The 23147-nt window shown below is 32.7% G+C and overlaps 1 protein-coding gene across 3 annotated transcripts in view; it reads left to right on the top strand.

Annotated features, from left to right (window-relative positions):
- Window positions 1-23147, top strand: part of Cpsf73 (Cleavage and polyadenylation specificity factor 73) — a 174168-nt gene that overhangs the window by 39280 nt on the left and 111741 nt on the right. For all 3 annotated transcript variants that reach the window (XM_074186075.1, XM_074186073.1, XM_074186074.1), the window contains exons 5-6: window positions 6665-6842; window positions 10848-10937. In XM_074186075.1, coding sequence (XP_074042176.1) covers window positions 6665-6842; window positions 10848-10937 — 268 coding nt within the window. The remainder of the gene's footprint in view (window positions 1-6664; window positions 6843-10847; window positions 10938-23147) is intronic.

Genomic DNA, 23147 nt, shown 5'->3' with positions numbered 1-23147 from the left:
ACACAGCATTGTTAGGGCGTTCGAAGATTGAGGAGGGAAATTAATCGTGCAGTGAATAATATTCGAAGAAGGGCAAAGTTGTATCATGAACAAGGCAAGAATTTTAAGCATTTGATGTGATTTACTTTTGTCTTTACATGTTAGTTAATTATTATTTTTTTAAAGTTGAAAAGGTCAATGTCCTAATTTACCTCATACACATCTAATTTACCAAATTTTGATTGTTGATTCTGTCTCCGTATTTTTTCATTGGCTTTTCAAACGAACCAAACTCGGTGAGATTTTGATCCAATAACTTGAAAATAGTTCGATGTGGTTGTCGTCTTTCGGGATACAAGTTCAAATACATTGCCGATATTCTAACGCTATTTGTATCGTATTTGTAATAAATTTGTATCATATCTCTTTTTTCTTCATTCGTGAAAGCCATTTTTCGCCAAAAATTCAATGACTTGTACAATAACAAAATGTCATTAAGTGTAACAAATTGAAAGTCAAATTTAAAAACGTCAAAGTCATAGCCTAATATGATAAGAATTAATATTTTTCAATATCTCAAATTTTTCGAAAAAGAATTATAACTTATGATACATCATTAGAAAGGTAAAAGTCTGGTTCTATTCAAAACACAAAGAATCCAATGTAGCGTCCATAAGAAAAAATAAAGTTGATGATGTGGCCGGAAGACGAAACGGAATAGCCAATCTGAAAACAGGGAAAAAAGTGACAATGTGGAAGTGCAACTTCCACATTGTCACGGATCCTTCGAAAAATATATCCGGAAAAAAATAAAAACCATTTTCCGAAATTTTTGTTTCTCCGGATATTTCCGGATATACCTGGAATTTCAGAACTTTCTCGACGACATATTGTTAGTCAGGTAAATGCGCACTTTGCTCCAATTCAACCATATTCGTATCTCTCATAGTTTTCGAGATCGCAATGGTGAGGGTCGAATTTGAAACACCCTGTAGATACCTGTTCTAGGTACCTGTGTCTTGAGTGTCTCAAATTAATTTCACATCATTGCCCTATCTACTAATCTTAAATTAATTTTACAATGTGTCTTTATATAATAGTCAGATAAATCTAATAGTTGAAATATTATAAGCTATTTAAAATTAATTTCACAATACTGCCCTATCTACTAGTCTTAAATTAATTTTAAAATGTATCCCTATGTAATAGTCAGGTAAATCTAATAAAAAAAATATCATTTTAACAAGCTATAACGGGTGACCCGGAACCAAGTATCAAACCAAATATAACACCAAATATGACTGGAAGCGCATCCAATTTTTATATTTAAAATGGAAAGTATATATATATATATATATATATATATTTATATATATATATATATATATAAATATATATATATATATATATATATATTTATATATATATATATATATATATATATATATATATATATATATATATATATATGATGTGTTGTTTTTCCGGCTGTTCATCCGTTGTGTACTATTCGATAGTCGACGTTTCGCCATCATCTCAGATGGCATTATCAAGACGAGTTACTGCTTCGCTTCGAGAGGTGTAACTGTTACACCTCTCGAATGTTTGATTCCCTATTCCTCGTCAATTTATATAAGTATATTTATTGGCTGGCGCCCTCTCAGTTTACTAAAGAACATTTCGAAATTTTCAATCAGATCTCAAGAATTCGAATCCACACCTTGTTTGTGACGTAGATAAAGTTGATGTTGAAACTTTTTTTAAGAAATTTCATTTTTCAAGTAAGTACGCCACAGGATGATTTCAGCTTGAGCCCACTTGATGTTATGTTGATGAGTCCAAACATGCTCTGCTATTCCGGATTTGCTGGTTTCTCCTCGCTATGTGTGTTTCTTGTGCTCAGCAATGCGAACGATCAATGGCCTCTTAGTTTCACTGATGTATGATTCTCCACACTCGCAGGGTATCCGGTAAATGCAATTTTTGGAATCACAGTCCGTGTTTGGTGGCCTGGTTCTCGTGAAGCTGCTACGGATAGTGTTCCCAGATCTGAAGCAGGTCCTGATGTTATACTTGGACCCAATCCTTCTGATCCTTTCCGATAATCCTCGGATGTAGGGAAGTACAAGTACTGGTTGTGGCGGCTTCTCTTCCTTGTGGAGTTCTTGTTGTCTTCTAGCTAAGGCCTGTTTTACCATCACTCAGGAGTGACCCTTCCGTTGAAGGTCATTTTTGATGATGTCTAGTTCAGAAATCCAACCATCATAAATGAATGTGACATATCATTGGAAAAGTAATTAAAAAACATATATATATATATATATATATATATATATATATATATATATATATATATATATATTACAATGTAGGTTTTCACGGATGGTAGAATATGATGTGTTGTTTTTCCGGCTGTTCATCCGTTGTGTACTATTCGATAGTCGACGTTTCGCCATCATCTCAGATGGCGTTATCAAGACGAGTTACTGCTTCGCTTCGGGAGGTGTAACAGTTACACCTCTCGCTTCGAGATTTAGATTTATCTGACTATTATATAAAGACACATTGTAAAATTAATTTAAGATTAGTAGATAGGGCAATGATGTGAAATTAATTTGAGACACTCAAGACACAGGTACCTAGAACAGGTATCTACAGGGTGTTTCAAATTCGACCCTCACCATTGCGATCTCGAAAACTATGAGAGATACGAATATGGTTGAATTGGAGCAAAGTGCGCATTTACCTGACTAACAATATGTCGTCGAGAAAGTTCTGAAATTCCAGGTATATCCGGAGAAACAAAAATTTCGGAAAATGGTTTTTATTTTTTTCCGGATATATTTTTCGAAGGATCCGTGACAATGTGGAAGTTGCACTTCCACATTGTCACTTTTTTCCCTGTTTTCAGATTGGCTATTCCGTTTCGTCTTCCGGCCACATCATCAACTTTATTTTTTCTTATGGACGCTACATTGGATTCTTTGTGTTTTGAATAGAACCAGACTTTTACCTTTCTAATGATGTATCATAAGTTATAATTCTTTTTCGAAAAATTTGAGATATTGAAAAATATTAATTCTTATCATATTAGGCTATGACTTTGACGTTTTTAAATTTGACTTTCAATTTGTTACACTTAATGACATTTTGTTATTGTACAAGTCATTGAATTTTTGGCGAAAAATGGCTTTCACGAATGAAGAAAAAAGAGATATGATACAAATTTATTACAAATACGATACAAATAGCGTTAGAATATCGGCAATGTATTTGAACTTGTATCCCGAAAGACGACAACCACATCGAACTATTTTCAAGTTATTGGATCAAAATCTCACCGAGTTTGGTTCGTTTGAAAAGCCAATGAAAAAATACGGAGACAGAATCAACAATCAAAATTTGGTAAATTAGATGTGTATGAGGTAAATTAGGACATTGTCCTTTTCAACTTTAAAAAAATAATAATTAACTAACATGTAAAGACAAAAGTAAATCACATCAAATGCTTAAAATGCTTGCCTTGTTCATGATACAACTTTGCCCTTCTTCGAATATTATTCACTGCACGATTAATTTCCCTCCTCAATCTTCGAACGCCCTAACAATGCTGTGTTGAAGATCCTTAATATTTTAATATTCCCTCTGACCATAAACTCCATTTTTCAGTGTACCCCATAAGAATGTATCCATAAGACTTAAGTCTGAAGACCTTGCTGCCCACTTCACCGGCCCATTATTCCCTATCTATTTATCACCAAACCTTTCAGTCAGGTAATTAGATACTCGTCTGGTAGTGTACGGTGGAGCACCATCATGTTGAAACCAGATGTTGTTATAGTTAGTCAAAGGTAGATCATCCAAATAGTCTTCAAAAATCGACATTAAAAACTGGTGATAGGTTTTTTCATTCAGAATTCCGTCAAATAAATGAGGACTCAAAATTTCAAATGTGTTCGTTATTTCGGTTGAATATCCCACAATTCGGAAAAGTGCTTTTATCTATCCAAATTATATTTTCCAGGAAAACAGAAAAATCCGGTCTTATTAGCCAATTACAAAATTCTAATCGTCTTTCGGGATCACCTGGATGCAATAATTGAGATATGTGTAGTTTGTAAAATTTTGAACCGCTCTTTTTGAGATGGCTCCAAACACTTGTATGACAAGTTTTCATTTCGAAGGGAATTTGACGTGTAGATTTCCCTGGATTCATGTTTATCTGCAAATTATTAATTTTATTGTAACTTGTAAATTTTCTTTAGTTTTCTGGTCCATTCTGTCTCCATATTTTTTCCTCGGCTTTTCAAATGAACCAAACTCGGTGAGATTTTGATCCAATAACTTGAACATAGTTCGATGTGGTTGTCGTCTTTCGGAATACAAGGTTAAATACATTTCCGATGTCCTAACACTGTATAATATTTGTAATAAATTTGTATCATATCTCTTTTTCTTCATTCGTGAAAGCCATTTTTCGCCAAAAATTCAATGACTGTACAATAACAAAATGTCATTGAGTGTAACAAATTGAAAATCAAATTTAGAAACATCAAAGTCAAAGCCTATTATGATAAGAATTAATATTTTTCAATACCTCAAATTTTTCGAAAAAGAATGATAACTTATGATACATCATTGGAAAGGTAAAAGTCTGGTTCTATTCAAAACACAAAGAATGCAATGTAGCGTCCAAAAGAAAAAATAAAGTTGATGATGTGGCCGGAAGACGAAACGTCGAATAGCCAATCTGAAAACACCATTATGTAGCAGGGAAAAAGTGGCAACGTGGAAGTGCAATTTATTTTCGAATCCTTCGAAAAATAAAGCCACAAAAAACTAAATACCATTTTTCGAAATTTCTGTTTTTCCGGATATCTCCGGATATACTCGAAACTTCAGAACTTTCTAAATGTGCAACTTTGCCCCAATTTAACCATTTTCGTATTTTCATAGTTTCCGAAATCCCAATGGTGAGTATCGAATTTTAAACACCCTGTGTGGTATAAATAAGGATACCTTTGTAAGTATGATTAGTTTGATCTTCCTCTTGAAGATGATCACTTGGTGATCGAAACACGTAGCGAGGTGTTAAAAAACGGTTTGGTGTTGGGAAAAACTCCAGTAATATTCATTATCACACCAAAGGTTCCAAACAGTGCATCTCAATTGAGGACTTTTGAATATTGATAACCAATATTACAGAAGCAGTTGATACTAATTATCTCGGCTTGACAATTGATCGACACCTAAGTTCTTCAGTTCCGCGATAAACCATCTCGATTATTCCAAGAGCCTCCACGTGTAGAGAATAATCCCGGGGTATACTCCTGGAAGGACATTCATGAACATCTGAACTTAGACACTACAGCCCTGGCTTAGTGTAGAGAGTTTCGACAGTCTGAGCAAAATGGCTTGCATAACTTGATAACTCCGAATGATGTTTGAAGAGTCCTTGTGGACTCAAGAACTTTGATAGTGCCTACCCGAGTATTTGAATGGATATATAAGCAGAGAGGGTCAAAGAGAGGAGTCGGTGGAAATAAGGAAAACCGACTCATCAGTAAATGTGTAATGCACGATACTGTTTAAGTGAAACCTCCAATTTTTTTATTCTACCTGGAAGCTATCCGACTTGTCCATTTTTTCCAAGCCTCTGGAAAACACTGCAGTTTCATAGGCTCATTGCGTTTTCCTCATCTATTTTATGACACACATTCCAACAATCTTGTGGAAAGGTACTTTTGAATCTAGGCAGTCCTAGGGTTTGTGCCTTGAAAACTAAAAAGTTTTAGGCGTTTGCTTGTTTCTCAAATAATTGATTGGAAGGTAGATTGAATACTAGATATTTCTTCTTTTCATTAGTTTGGACATCCATTGTCTAATATGATATATGCTATAAATGGTTTTTGAATCCCTGAAAAAATGTGTAAAAAATTGAAAAGATTAGCTAACAAAGAATAATTATATTATGCAAAAAAAAACTGAAATTACGATGAAATAAAATACAAGCCACAACCAAAAAATAAAAAAATTGAACTATTAACACGAGATGAAAAATGAGAAATGCAAATTAAAAAATTGAAAGGTTCCGAACCAAGTTACTTCACGACGTTTCGATTGTTGGTATCCACAATTGTCTTCGGACGATAACTGTTATCAAAATCGAAACGCCGTGAAGTAACTTGGTTTGAAATCTTTTAATTTTCTAATTTTCATGTCGTGTTAATAGTTCAACTTTTTTTTTTGGTTGTTGCTTGTATTTTATTTCATAGTAATTTCTGTTTTTTTGCTTGATATAATTGTTATTTGTCAGCTTATTTTAAATTTTTACAGATTCTTTCAGGGATTTAAAATCAATTTATATCATATTAGACAACGGAAGTCCGAACTAATGAAATGCACCACGAAACATTGTCAACCACCTTGAAACAAATTGCATCTATTATATTCTGAAAAGATTTACAAATTTCAAACCTGAAAGCAAAGATAATCATTGAATGATGTAGATATATACAACCACCTGAAAGTGATTATATTTACAATCAATAAATATAATCACTTTCAAGTTTAAGGAATTATTGAATGAATTAAGTATTGGTACATCTATTTGCAGCAAATTTAAACAATTTTTTTTTTCTATTTTTTTATCTATTCTGACAATTGACTAAGTACTTGATTTCAGTAATATTGCGACAGAGCAGATGCTCTACACTGAAGCAGATTTAGAGGCCAGTATGGACAAAATTGAAACAATAAATTTTCATGAAGAAAAGGATGTGCTTGGAGTAAAGTTTTGGGCTTATAATGCTGGACATGTACTAGGAGCTGCAATGTTCATGTTAGAAATAGCAGGAGTGAAGGTATTTGTATATTTTGTTTTTAACAAAGTTCCATCTTATGATGACAATAATAAATATTCCTTTCGTACATTTGTAACCAGAGAGCTTGCTTTCCAAAAATTTTGTATTGAGATATGAGAAAATCATACAGAATTTAAAAAATCTCTATTTTGACGTATCCATCACCAAAAAAAATGTGTAACTTTTTAAATTGAGAAAATCAACATGAATATGCAGGTAATATTACAGCCCATTTTTAAATTCTGGCATGAGTTATTGTAGACAGGCAACTAATTTTCTTCCCTGAAAAGGTTTTCAATGGCTGGTAATCGGACAAAATTGTGAACTTTCTTTCATTTTTTTCAAAGACAAAAGACAAGCACATTAGAAAAATCTTCAAGAGCGGTGCATGTGCGAAAGGAAGTTTTCTCCGAATGAAAGAGAAAAATCTCCAACCTTTCTTCGATGTTCCAAGACTATCATCAGACAGCAAGCTATGATGGTTAAACCTCTGAAGAAGCTAGCCACTCGCGCCAGCGAAACGTCAGGAAGAAATTCCAAAAATCCACGGCTTTTAAACTCGAAAAACAATGACACTGAAAACCTCAGCCGCGAAAGTCTAAACCATTTTGTTGCAAGTGATGTTTGTGTCTTCAATTAGGAGGATGGCTCTTTTCTGGATGGAATCCAGCAGCTTCAGGGTATGCTCAGGGGCGGAGCTCCATACAAAAACTGGTGCAAACATGACTGCATAGGCTTCTCTCTGTACTTAACCATAATTTATTTCTGATGGTTATAGTGTACAAGATGAAAACTGGATTGGCTGAGACAAACACTGTCTTCCACGAAGCTTGAAATTTCTCCAAACCATATGGACTTGCACCTGAACTTCATGTGGCTCGATGAGTTTCCCAGTCTAAATTTGCTCACCCTTGCTCTCCTCATTATAACGAAATGTAAATAAGGTAGATTAATGTGTGTCTCCAATGCAGGTGTTATAGTTTTTTTTCATAAGTCCTCTTCTCTCTTTCTATCTCATGATGCTGATTGGTCTCAAGGCCTTCTACGAGTCCTTCATTCCAGGTTTTGGAATGAAGGTGGTCAGTTTGCATGTTTTGGTATGTATCACAGAGCTAAACTTTCTCTGAGGATTACACTCAGTGTTTGAAGTAGAGTTTTTTTTTGCACCAACACTGAATAAATGCCTACTGGTCCCGGCGTCTTATATGAAATAAGTTCACAGCTCTTCAATTTTCTCCGAATCTACTGATCTTTCGGATCTGAATTTTTTCAGGACTCTGGTGTTAGATTTGTAATTTCTGAACTGGGAAGTGCACCCAAAGAAGCTCTCTTGTAACCTCTCCTCCTATTTTTTTACACCCCGGCGATTCTTCTTGAGTTATTTATCGAGATCTGAGGTTCATTTAAGAGTATCTTGTAGAGTCTGGCACATACTTGAACCACATACTATAATAATAATAATAATAATTTTTATTATCCTGTAAGACAATCAAAAAGGTACATTGTGTAGGATTAGTTATAGAAGAGCTTAAAAATAAAACTTAAAATATGTAGACAACTTACTGAGAGTAACACAATCATTGAAATTTTCATTTCATTATTCAATCATTTCCTGATGGGAGTAATAGCTTTTCTCTAGTAAGAAGGACTTCAGTGTAATTTTGAAGCTGTGGATAGTACTAGGGTTTTTCAGTTCAAGGGTTAGCAAATTGAATAATCACAGCCTTAATACAGTGCATCTTTACAATATGGCACTTAAAAGTCTGTCTTACGCCTAGTATTAATAGAATGCACATTTCCATTTTTCATAAAACAGTTACGGTTATCATATATAAAAACATTCAATTTGAATATATATTAGCATGGTAATATTAGTATTTTGAAATTTTGAAAAAGGCTTTACTGCTTGTATTTCTTGAGATTCTTATACATCTTATAATCATTTTCTGGGCGTCAAAAACATCTTTGCATAATGAGGATGCTCCCCAGAAAGTAATACCATACCGAAGGCGAGATTTGACTTGAGCATGATACAGCATAATCAACTGTTTCTGGTCTAGAATATGACGAACGTTTCTGAGAAGTTAATTATGGAGTTCAGTTTTGATATAATTGTTCCAAGATGAGTTTTCCAGCTGAGAAATTCATCCGCGTAAGAACACCACCGTTCACACACCTAAGAACTTCACCGTAGAGCACAGAAAAATTTTATCTAGCATAAAATATTATCGAGCGTGTTTTTCGATTAGTTAAATGTAGGGAATTTTCCCTAAACCAGGTGTTTAATTTCTGCAGGATTGAGTTATCTTTGGTTTGCAGATTTTGATCTATTTTATCTGATATAACAAGTGATGGATCATCTGCATATAGTGTGAAATGAACATATGTAGAGATGGATTCCATATTATTCACGTATAATGAAAAAAGTATAGGGCCCAGCACTGAGCCCTGTGGACACCAACATTAATATCCACATAATTGGATGTATATTTTTTTTTCACATTATTATCAACATTAATGATGAGACAAACTTGTCAGCCAGTTGAGTGCATTTGCTTGTATGCCAATATTTTGGAGTTTAACATAAAGATTTTCGTAATCAACACAATCAAAGCATTCAACCGAGGTCACAGAAGACCCCAATAGGGCACTCGCCCCTGCTAATTAATTTTAAGACGTTCGAACATAAAGAATGACTTTAAATTCTGAAAATCATATTGGATTTTGGATACAATGCTGTTTTCGTTCAAATAAACGTTCAGTCTGTTCAAAATATGACTACTTCGAACTCCTCGCATTGTCTCGTCCATTAATATCTCTTGGATTTCCTTAGGACTTTGTTATATTCAGTTAGGGAATTTTTATATTGATCCCATACTCCCGATTCTCTTACATTTTTGGAAGGCAGTTCCGGTTTATTGTTTTGTGCGTGCCGGATCTTTATTCCACCAGGAGACATTTCTGGGGAAAATTTTCATTGAACATAGAGATGATTCCTCCCTATAGTCTGACTGCTGCCAACTCTAGGTCTGCTGAATTCCTAATTTCAAAGTCCATCTCGTCTAGAGTAATGTTCAGGCCTACCTTCTAGGCTTCCCAGATAGTAAGATCAAGCCCCATCACGACGACAAGATGAGGGCACCGCCGATAGTGCATATAATAGATTACAAAACGCAATACAATATATCACTAGATTGTTTGAAGGTGGTTGACAATGTTTCGTGATGAATTTCACTAGTTCGGACTTCCATTGTCTATTATATAAAATGATTTGAAATCCCTGAAACAAGTAAAAAAGAATAATTAAAAAAGAATAGTTGAAAATAACAATTATATTAAGCAACAATAAACCTGAAATGAAATGATAGTAAAATAACCTACAAGTAAAAATATAATAATTGAATAAATAAAAATTAAAGGAATGCAAAAAGAAAATAATAAAAAAATAAAAAAGTGTAGAGATTCCAAGTCACGTTAGTTCACGACGTTTCGATTGTTGGTATCTACAATCGTCTTCGGGTGATGACTGTCATCACCCGAAGACGATTGTAGATACCAACAATCGAAACGTCGTGAACTAACGTGACTTGGAATCTCTACACTTTTTTATTTTTTTATTATTTTCTTTTTGCATTCCTTTAATTTTTATTTATTCAATTATTATATTTTTACTTGTAGGTTATTTTACTATCATTTCATTTCAGGTTTATTGTTGCTTAATATAATTGTTATTTTCAACTATTCTTTTTTAATTATTCTTTTTTACTTGTTTCAGGGATTTCAAATCATTTTATATAATAGACAATGGAAGTCCGAACTAGTGAAATTATATCACTAGATTGTTTAATACTGAATAAGTCAGTATTAGATACGCTTCTATGTGTAGGTACGTCAAAAACATATTTCTCCTGAATATATCATAAGCTAAAAAGAACTGGATAATTTTGTTATATCGATGCAAATCGACCCATTGATTTTCAAAATTTTTCTTTTTTTATTTTTCAGATATTGTATACTGGTGACTTTTCCCGACAAGAAGATAGACATTTGATGGCTGCAGAGATTCCTACTGTACGTCCAGATGTTCTGATAACGGTAAGGGTTGATTATAAAATTTTAATTGAATACACATTATTGGTAAATTGAATTGTAAACTTTCTTTTTCGAAAATCCTCTACATTCTTCATGAACTTTATAATTTATTCTTTTGATCATCGGAAAATTATCCAGGTTTCTTTTGTTCACTCATTTTTACCAATTACTCAAAACAATTGTAATCTCTTCAAAACAATTAATGAGGAAAGGCAAAAATAATAAATAACAAACAGTAGATTTTCATTTCTAGCAATAACTTATTTATTAATTTATTTATTTATGGGTAACCTCCAGTTGGAAAACATGATACATCAAACATTTCAGAATGATAATATATTTTTTGAAAGGAAATATTATTGATTGTGACTAAAGTATTCTCAGTGATATTAAGTGTGAAATAGATAAAGAAAGAAATTTCAATTTTCCATAATTGCATCTGTGGGATTAAGCTTATCGAGAAGAAGCATGAATATTCATTTGCGAAAGGATTGCTGAACAGTTAATCTATTTTGGATCTGGGTATTTTGTGAAAAGTTATAATATCGGCACATACCCTATGAATACAAGGAATACGTGTTTTAGATAGAGAACAATTGTAGGGAGATATTCTTGTCCTCATTGAAAAAAATCAATGAATCAATCAATCAAAATATGTTTTAATATCAAAGAATAACATCTTGTTTACAAAGCGTGTGTATATATATATATATATATATATATATATATATATATATATATATATACATATATATCCAACTATCAATAGAGCTTCCGTACATTTACAATTTTCTATCAATCGGGCGTCCGGTTTCAATGAGGCGTCCATATATGGACGCCGAATTGTTTCACCATGCCAGGCAGTTCAGAGGTTCCCTATCTTCCATCTGACAAAATTTCAGATGGGCGCCTATTTATCAATTTCATTGTCAAAATTATATGTATTGGCGTATATTCTAGTTGAGTCTTTTTTATTTTGGTGGCGCTCGGGAGGTACGCGTATACTTGTGCCGTATATTTTTCATACATGTGAGCGATTATGAGGCGTCCATATAACTGACAACAATGCAATAGTTTTTGCGAGAGGGAAGTCTCAATGATTTGTTAGAAATATCGTTGATTTGGTATGTTTGTAGGTCGGCGCCGGTTTCATACACAGGGTGACAATTTGAAAACTTACAAGGTCTATCTCTGAGCAACCAAATAAAATATAAGAAATCGCTGAAAACAACTTTCATAATACAAAGGGAGAAACAAATGATGTGATGACTAACTTGTTTTTTCTCTCACACCCTTGCCCCCAGCCACCACAACTTCATATTTTTGAAAGGCAACCACCTACTTGTGATACATTATCTGAAAGCTCTTAAGATATGCTCTTCAATGGTACTCTTCAAAGCTACATTCGATGCAGTAAGTTTTGGTTCATCAAATAAAAGAATTCATTCAGAATAAATTTTATTTTCTATTATTAATTTAGTAAATTTTCAAAAACATGATTTTTACCATCGTAGCATTAATATTAAGACTTGAATATTTTACGCCTCTTCTATTTTTTTTTATTCGTCTCGATAATAGATAGGGATAGATAGGGAAGGAGAGTGGCACCTTGTTTTAGAGGTCTTTCGAATACCTTTACTACTCTGTCAACAGAAAATTTTTGTGACGATTAGTTTTCGAGATAATTTGAAGTTTTAAAGGTATTTGCATTGAGTTCAACTCTTTTTAAAATAAATCAAATTGTTTTTAAGGTGCAAGTTACGTTCAGAACTCTCATAAAAAAAATAAATTTTTGCTTTTTATGACAACCTGCTAATACGTGTCCATTTGATGTCGAATTATTTGTTTATTACGAGGAGATTTCTCCGGGGGATGGGGTTGGTTACCACCATTACATTTTAGGTAAATTGAGTGGCACCTACTTATGAAGGTTGAATTGCCTCTTCAAGAAGTTGTTAATAAGAATCACCGGTTGAATTTCCATCAATGAAAAATGAACCTATAATATGATTGCCTAATATTCCGGCCCAGATATTCAACTTTTGGGGATGTTGGGTATGTATTTCTGCGTATTGTCTTGGGTTTTCATCCGACCAATAACGGCAATTGTAACGGTTCACGCAACCATTTGAATAAAATGAGCTTTCGTCCGAATAACAGATGTTATAAAGCAGTTCGGGATTTTGCATTAATATTTCACTCATGCCCTCACAAAACTCCTGTCTTCGGTCAAAATCATCCTCATTGAGTTCACGAACAAGTTTAATTTTGTAAGGATGGTATTTGTGGTTTTTAAGGATTCTCCATGCGATCATATGGCTTATTCCTGCCATTGCGGATAAACCTCTGGTACTTAACCTGGGATTGGCGATGACTTGACCAAACACTACAATCGCATTATCGTCATTCACTACCCTTCTCTGAACATCACTTTTTTCATTTAAAACCGAACCTGTCTCCCTGAATTTTGTGACCAAATCCAGAACGTGATTTCTGCTTAGGTGTTTACCAGGTTTTTGCTCGTTAAATAAAATTGATGTTTTATTAGCATTTTGGTCGTTGCCAAAAAATGAAGCAATAACTGAAACCCTTTCGGCAGTAGTGAAAGAAATGTTTAAACAAATAACAATACACGACCCGTTTCAACAAAACAATCGAACGTTGTTATTTAACAAAAAATTGATAAGAAGAACTGCTTAAAATTTTTTTTATTTAGGCATACAAGTTACCGAGTGGTCTGTCTAATGTATTATCAACATGGCAATTTTAACTTCAAATTATCTCGAAAACTAATCGTTACAAAAATTTTCTTTTAACAGAGTTGTGAAGGTATTCGAAAGACCTTTAAAACAAGGTGCCACTCGACCTACTTTCCCCATCTAAATAAAGGTCGTCGGACGCACCTCTCTGAGGGGGTGCGTACTACAAAAAATCTGATTAGTCTGAAAGGTGTCCTCCTTCAATTAGAAATCGACGTGTCCGAGCTTTTTTGAAAATCTTACTTTTTATATTCAAAAACGGCTCTGTTAGGTTTTCGTTGTTACACACTGTATATAGAAGAAAATGTAAATGGCGAAATGTATGATCACATGCTAGAAAGATCTATCGAACCTCGGATAGTTCATGAATTAGAGAATCACAGAGACATACACGGCAATTTATCTCTGAAAGAAAATGTATTACATTTTCAACAGAATGGGGAACCTTGTTATTTTGTAGTTCCAGTTATTCAATGGTTAGATAATAATTATGCTGATCAATGTATTGGAAGAAGAGATTCCACTGAATGGCCTCTCACATCCCTGGACCTATCTCCTCTAGATTTTTTCCTCTGGGCCACTTACTTAAAATAGGTTGTTTTAAAGACGACGCAATCTGATTCAATAAAGCCACTGAAGGAAAGAATAATCCAAGAATGCTGAGCTATTTTCAGAGAAACATTTGCCAATGTTTCGGAATGACTTTCGGAAATGAAAATTGCGAAAGTTATAAACAATTTAGTGAAAAATAAAAAATGGGTCCAGTTTTTTGGAAATATCTCAAAAACTAATTGGAATTTTCAAAATCGAAAAAAAAAAAAATCGAAAAGAGGAAGAAATTTCCTATCGAAAAGTCCTGACTACCGGAACTGTAGGACCAATATTTATAATTTTCCCGGAGCTCTGAAATAGAGCTTTAAATCGGGTGTTTAGCCGCGTGTAGGCCGTGCGTGTTTAGGTTAATTTTACAAAAAAAAAATTTATAGCATATAAAATATATAAATTGAGGAATAAAAAAATTCAGTCATATACTCAAAAGATAAATTAACAGTAATCTGTCGGTAAAAAATTTTTAATGCAATTATTAGATTTATTATGCTATTGTTAATTAACAATTTTTTATCACTCGATTATCATTATTGCAAGTGTGATATTTTTCAAACTAAAAGTGTGGAATTTTTTTCCTTCCATAGAGTTATGATTATAACGGTTAGGAATTGATTTACTTCCAAAATATTGAAAAATTATTATTTTTCAGTTATTTATTAACCATTTACTGCATTTTTGAATTAAAAAGTTTATTAAATAATCGAAGAACAATTTTTTTTTGATTATTATTATTAGTATATTTTTTTTTCAAATCAGAAGCTACATAAAAATATTTTTTTCATCACCTATTGTTTAAAAATTTGTTATAAACAAATGCGTTTATAACATATTTGAATTTATTTTGGATCCTAATCTTTAATAAAAATTATGATTAAAAAAAAATAGCGTTTCTTGAAAAATTGTGTGCAATGCAAAAAACCGCATTTGTTAATTTACAATTTTTTTACCACTAATTGTCAATATTTCAAAAAAAAAATTGTAAAAAATTAGAATAATTCGAATGAATAATTTTATAAAAAAATCAAACTTCAGCTGAATATATTCTTTTATTAATGGAGAAAAAATGAGTCTAGCGATTTTTCATTGTATCTCCATTAGTTTAATGAATATAATAATTTAAATGATGAAAAAATAGATTGATTATAGAGCGCCAAAATTTATAAAATTCGATAAAAAATTAAAAAAATTAAAAAAAAATACAGGGTTGTTTTTCATTCATTAATTGCAACAAGAACAAAAATGAAATGAAAAAATTCATTTGTTTATTACAAATTGTTTATTTATAAAACAATGAAAAATTTTAAAAATTTTAATTTTTTTTTTGTTCCAAATAATTGAAAACATTTAAAAACATTTAAAAAAAAATTGTCAACTAGTGGTGAAAATAAAAATATTAACAATAGCGTAATAAATCGAATAATTGCAATAAACATTTTCACCGACAGATTATTGTTAATTTAGCATTTGAGTATCTGCCTGAATTCTTTCATTCCTTGATTTATAAATTTTATATGCCAAATTTTTTTTTTGTAAAAACGGCCCAAACAGGCACGGTTCACGGCGGCCAAACATCCGATTACGATCTCATTTTCAGGGCTTCGGGAAAATTATAAATATTGGTCATACAGTTCCGGGAGTTAAGACTTTATTATAGAAAATTTCTTCCTATTTTCGAATTTGAAAATCTCAATTAGTTTTGAAATAACTAAACCCGTTTTTTATTTTTCACTAAATTGTTTATAACTTTTGCTATTTTCATTTCCGAAAGTTGTCCGTTCCCAAAAACTTTCTAGACGCTATTCCGAATCGAATGACACCTCAACCATAATTTTCGGAGACTGCTGAAGAAGAAAAAAGCACTTCTTGATCAGACTAGTCAAGTTCGAACATAGCTGAACAATCTTACAACAGCTACAGATTGGGGATGAGAAAAAATTGAGACTCTCTTTTTGTCCATGAAAACACCAGAATCATTGGCAGCTTTAGAATTACTGAAACTAGTTCATTGTAGTTACATAGTATCTAACTGCAGTGAAACTTAAAGCAGTAGAAAAGCAGTGATGAAGTGCATCTGTTGACAACTGTTGGGATGATGACAATTTCAACTTCGAGTACGGCATGATTGTTGATCAACAAAATAATAACCATCCAGTATATCGAAAACTGATTCAGGCATTCTACGTATCAAACTCAGATACTAACTCTGACGGTTAAGAATGCGTTAATAATAAATTGTTTTGGTAATGAATGATAAAATTAATTATGAAAAATGTTTCTGTCAATTTGTAGAGAAATGTCAATTATGATTTTCAAAATAGAAAACATTCTCCGAATAATCATTTGAACATTCGAGATATATAAAAAAACGTTCATAAACAATTAAAAATCGTATTTTTTTCTGAATATCATATTATGAAGATAAAAATTTTTTGAATTCCCATACGGTCATACACAATTTATAAACAAATTGCGCTAAAACAGTTTGTTCAACTTACCGAATGTCTTTATTTAATACAGAAACAGGATATAATGATAAATATATAGAAAAATTAAAACAATATGTTATGTTACTAAAAAAAATCATAATGAACAAAATATAATGTTTTTGAACTTTTATAATGTGATCTTGTGGAGCACATTGATAAAAAGAGATTCACGTTCATTACAAGACCAAACACGACTATGATACGATATTTCATCATGGAATCCTAGTGCCTATCTTCCGGCTCCATCATCAGATCAGCTCCAGAGTACCTACCATATTGTCATCAAAATCACATAAAACTGCCAATTTTCATAACGCTACGATCTTTAAAAGATGGTTAAATTAGTTTTCTTAGATTTGACTACATAGTTACATACATACATACAGGTCGACCTAATAAAAGCGTATTAAAAACGAAAAACTCTAGAAAAAATTAAAAAATATTTAGGTCAGTCCTTAAAGAAATATTGAAAAATGCATGACTCGAAAAATCGTATACCATACACGGAAATGAATCTTGACAGGTCTTGATGCCTTCTAGATGGCTATCCTGTGTAGTGTGTATCAGCCAAATGGAATAAATATGACACTGAGTAAATATGACTGTGCTCAACAAAACACTCAGGCACGTCCAATTTTCAACAACCAAATTTTTCAATGCTCAATAACTCAGTTAACGGGAACAACAACTCGACCACGAACTCGGGCTTTGCAACCGTTACCACATCGCCTCTGATAATGTATACCGCAGTAGTAGACGAAACGTCAGGCATAAAAACCTGCAAACCACGCAAACGCTGAAAACAGATTTTACACTGTCATCTACGGCCGTGAATATTTACATTCTTTGGTAATTCATATTATTTATCCTATCGTCTGTCATTTTGGCGTCTTCAACTAGTTTGAATACTTTGAATTCTTGCTGTTTTCTAATGGAAATATACAATGAACTTTTTGTAATTAAAGTTGAACTTTCAATAATCACACCATGCATGTGTCGGTTTCACTTCTCCTATCATTATATTCGGCTCGCTTAAATATCATACAGTGTTAAAATGGAAATATGCCAACCAAGACAAAAATTATCGAATGATATTGAAAATTTCGTTATGGAATAAACTTTTCATGATCAGTCAATATCACTTGGTACCTATGTAAAAATGAAATACATACCGGCTACCTGAAATCCATACGCAATTTGTCGTTGGCACAACGCTTGTTGAAAAACAGATGTGAAGAAATTAAAACCCACTTGCTGCCTACATTTAATGCGGTAAATATTGGCAACGTTGTAAGGATTCCCAATAATCTATTTCATGTATGAAAATATACTTATTGGACTCCCTATTATCAATCAGATGTCTGATGATGGTGTATACTGAGGAGTTCTTATGAATGTTTGACGGACGGACGCTCTACTATCGAATCAATAGTGAACTCAATTTTTTTATGGTGGTAAAAATGTCATGCCAGCCTACAGAAATCAGTTTTCTAGTACTTACCATGAAATATATTCGGTAAATTCTTCAAATTATGATGGACGCCCTATCAGCGCATTCAATGTATGGATGCCATATTGATATCGGGATGTATATATATATATATATATATATATATATATATATATATATATATATATATATATATATATTACAATGTAGGTTTTCACGGATGGTAGAATATGATGTGTTGTTTTTCCAGGTGTTCATCCGTTGTGTACTATTCGATAGTCGACGTTTCGCCATCATCTCAGATGGCATTATCAAGACGAGTTACTGCTTCGCTTCGAGAGGTGTAACTGATGTTAGGTTCTTCTTGTGGTGTTTTTATATGGTTTCGTTTGCGTAGGTTGTATGGATTTGTTACCTGTTTTTCCACCTGAGGGTTGTTGATGGCTTTTGGCAGTTCTCCTACCTGTTTTTATACCTGAGAGTTGTTAAAGGCTTCTGGCGGTTCTCCTACCTGCGATGGTTCATTATCAATTTGTGGTTTTCTTTGGGGGTTGTTTTTAATTATTGTTTTCCAAATCCTTGGGATGTTTAGTGAGTCATCCCTTTTGTTGATGAGGCCTTGCTTTTCGATTTCGATAGCTTCCCTGATTTGTCGAATTCTTGGGTTTTGCACCTGTGCTATCTGTTTTGTGGACTCAAAATTAATCTTGTGTTTTCTAGAAAACCAAGATGGTAATGGTAGTTTGGATGGTTACTTTGACGGGTGGGGTACCTATTACCTGTAATGAAATTTTGTTTGTGTTTATTTATGAGACACGCTATTTCAAGTATAAATATAGACACTATAGAGTATGTTGTGTTGCTTGAAGTGAAATCTGCACGAATCGCGAAATTTTAGTTTACAAAGGTATCTCAGGGCTTTTTTTTGTAAGACAAAAACATTTTGAAGAACATTACCACTGCACACTCCGCAGAATGGGATACCATGTCCCAAATGTGACTCTATCAAGGAGTTGGGTATCCTAGCTCGTTTGCAACAACCAGAGGACAATTTTTTATTCAAGTTTTTGACATGTTCATTGAATTTGAGACCGTTGTCGTTGTATAGTCCTAGAAATTTAGAAAAATCACTGTTTTCAATAATCTGGTGGTTTAAAGAAATATCAGCAGTTGCACATTTGAAAGACACTATCTTAGTTTTCAATATGTTGAAGGATAAAAGGTTCGAGTCGCGCCGCTCGTTGACCTTAATTATATCTGAATTAATGATATGATAAAGATAGCTTACTTATCATTATGCCATAGTATTGTGGTATCATCGGCGAACAGGGTGACATATCTTTTAATGTCAAGCATCGTCAGGTCATTAACATATAGTAAAAACAAAATGTGGAGATGTAACGAACACTTGGTTCGAATCATAACTTTCAGGTCGGAGTCAAATGGTGAGGACTACGGAACTCTCGGAAAACAGGGCTATTGAATCTGGTGTACTACAGGGTTCTGTGTTAGGCCCTATTCTATTTCTGCTATATAATAATAATAATGATATTTATTTCAAATAGGCATTCTAATGTACAAAAACAATTTTAAAATTAAATTTACAAAGTCACAGTCCAACTTCATAACACTAAAATATATATGCTCGGAATTATCCAAGCATTCAATAGAAAAAATAACAATGTAAATTACAAATACCACTAGATAATATATATGCTATTATAATATCGATGTTAATGTGGGTGTGGTATCTTCAAATGACTAGTAATGACGTCTCTGTGATTGACATATCTGGTAGTTTCACTCTATTTGCAGATGATACTACAATATTGTGGACCCTATTACAGTTTGGAAGAGTATTTTAGCGAATCCTTTTAAAAATAAATTAACAATTTATTCTTTGTACTCTCACTTTATACATGGTGGTGTTTTATCTATACATTTTTAGAACTTTTTTTCATATTTACATTTATACATTTTTGAGACTTTTTTTGTCTAAAGTTATACTTTTTTTATGACTTTTTCAATATTTAAATTGTATTGACGTTGTCAATAAGATGCAAATCTTCGGACAATAAAGTATATTTTGATTTGATTTGATTTGAAAATTGGACCCAAGACTCATCCTTGCGGAACACCACATTGTATATTACCTAAACTTGAGATAGATTTTTTGTTAACTACTTGTGTGTGGCCAGATAAATATGTCGTGAACCACGAATGTGCTTTATTTTGAAATCCGTAACGGTGAAGCTTCCGCAGCAGTATCTCTTGATTCACACAGTCAAAAGCCTTCGATAAATCACAAAATACAGCCGCGGTAACTTTCCCATCATTGATCCCAGTATACAGTTCATATAACAGTGAAAATATTGCATCATTTGTATCATTTCTTATTGTACTGAATCCAAATTGTTTGATGCTCAATATATCACACGCCTGCAAAAAGTCAAAGATTCTTCTCTTAACGAGTCAAATCAAATTAAATCAAAATATACTTTATTGTCCGAAGATTTGAATCTTATTGACAAAGTCCAAGAAATACAATGTTAATATAGAAAAAGTACTAAAAAAGTATAAATATAAATATAGAAAAGTTCCAAAAATGTATAAATGTAAATATAAAAAAAGTTCTAAAAATGTATAGATAAAATATCACCCTGTATAAAGTGATAGTACAAAGAATACATTGTTTAATTTATTGTTAAAAGGATTCGCTAAAATACTCTTCCAAACTATAATAGGGTCTATCACTAGTAGGTTCTTCATCGTCTTTTTGAAATGAATGTTGCTTAGATTTGCAGATCTCATTTCTAGTGGTAGATGATTGAACAACTTACCACCATTATAGTATATGGAATCTATGATTAAATTCGAAGTTGGGATGGGAAGTCTAAAGGTATAATTGCTATTACGAGTAGCATAAGAAGTTCAAGCAAAGTTAAACTTCGATATATGTTAATAAATAAGGCAAACCGTGTCTAAGATAACAAGTGCGATGACTTTTAAAATTTTATTAGCAGTGAACGAGTTCCTGCACGATTCTCTGGGTTTGACTTTACAGAGACATCTAGTGCACTCTTCTGTAATATTAATACAGAAGAGAGAAGGGATGAGTTGCATGCTCCCCAAAAAGATATTCCATAACGTAGTCGAGATTCAATAAGTGCATGGTAAACGGTCTTTGCGATATGGAAACCAAACTCATTTGAAACCACTCTAACTGCATAACATTCGGAGGAGATCTTACTCTTGAGTTGTTTAAGGTGTTCATCAAATTTCAGCCTATTATCAATGAATTCACCGAGAAATTTTATGTTTAATTTATTTTGTAATATGGCAGCGTCTATTGAAATTTCATCAAGCAAACATTTGAATGATATATTCGTTTTGGATGCATTGAGAGAGAGTAAATTTGCATCGCACCAGCTCTTCACCTTCAAGTCGAATATTATTTTATTTAGCTCCACTGAGTTTTTTCTTTCCAAAATATTTCAGAATAGAGTGAAACTACCACATAGGTTGATTATAGAGATGTTATTCATATATAGCAGAAATATAATAGGACCTAACACAGAACCCTGTGGTACACCAGATTCGATAGCCCTGTTCTCCGAGAGATCCGTTGTCCTCACCTTTTGACTCCAACCTGAAAGGTACGATTCGAACTAAGTGTTCGTTACACCTCTACATCCATATTTATGAAGTTTTTTTATTGAAATTTTATGATTGACGCAATCAAATGCCTTTGAAATATCGCAAAAAATTGCGGCAGCTACTCCACCAGCATTTATTTCAAAGTAAATTTCATATAAAAAAGAGAAGATAGCATCATTTGTATCTTTTTCCTCCTGAAACCCAAACTGGTTTTTGCTTATAATACAGTGCAGTTTTAAGAATTCTTCTAAACGTACTTTGACTAATTTCTCAATAATTTTTGCTAAAGTCGGTATTAAAGAAATAGGACGCTGATGGGAGAGATTATCTAAATCACCACCTTTATGTATTGGAATGACAACGGAAATTTTCAGGCAAGAAGGAAATGAGCCAGTTCTGAATGAGGTATTAATAAGGGCGATCAAGGTTTGTAGAGCATTGAGTGGTAAATTCAAAAGAATCCTAACGGAAATATCATCATATCCGGCCGTGTTTTTGTTTTTAATGTCATGAAGTGTTTTGAACAATTCATTAAGGTGAGTGTCATATAAAATAAGACTGTCATGAATTTTTATATTGTCTAAGTTGATCAATGGATCATATGGAGCTTGAATTGTGTTACTCAACTGTTTAGCAATAGAACACAGTAGAACTCATTTATTATATTAGGATTGAGTGAGAGTTCAGAGTTTTTCACTGATAGTGGATCAATAGACTTTTTTGTAATCATTGAACTAGTTCCAGAAAAATTTTTCATATGTGAATTTTCTGATATAAATGCAGTGAGCGTAGGTTTCTAGAGGATGTTTTCAGTCCTTTTGTCACCCATGGCTTTTTACATTAATTTTTAATCATTTGTTCTGGAAACTACTTATCAAACACATCAGACAATGCACTGTGGAATTATAAAAAGGGGGCACATTGAGAGAGTATGTCTATTTCGAGGCAGTTTTGATAGAACCTATCATAGTTTGAACGACTGAACAATCTATCATATTTATGTAAGGTTTGTTTTTTTGTTGATTTTCAAAGAATAGAACATATCACTGCTTCATGATCAGATAATCCGGATGGAATAACTGCATGAAACATTTTGCTTGACAATATTGCTACAGACATAGTAGATGCAGGATGCAGAAAATCGAGAAATGCGAGTATCCGTATCAACGTGCATACTTAAGTCAAATGATAAAAGTAAGTTCTTCGGTGACTCATTAACCAGAGAATCACAGTCATTGTAATTGATATTGAA

The sequence above is a fragment of the Leptinotarsa decemlineata genome, unplaced genomic scaffold (genome assembly GCF_025532065.1).
Source record: "Leptinotarsa decemlineata unplaced genomic scaffold, Ldec_3_MD MMD2_tig00078422_RagTag_RagTag, whole genome shotgun sequence".
Taxonomy (NCBI): domain Eukaryota; kingdom Metazoa; phylum Arthropoda; class Insecta; order Coleoptera; family Chrysomelidae; genus Leptinotarsa; species Leptinotarsa decemlineata.
This window is presented reverse-complemented; position numbering and strand designations above follow the sequence as displayed.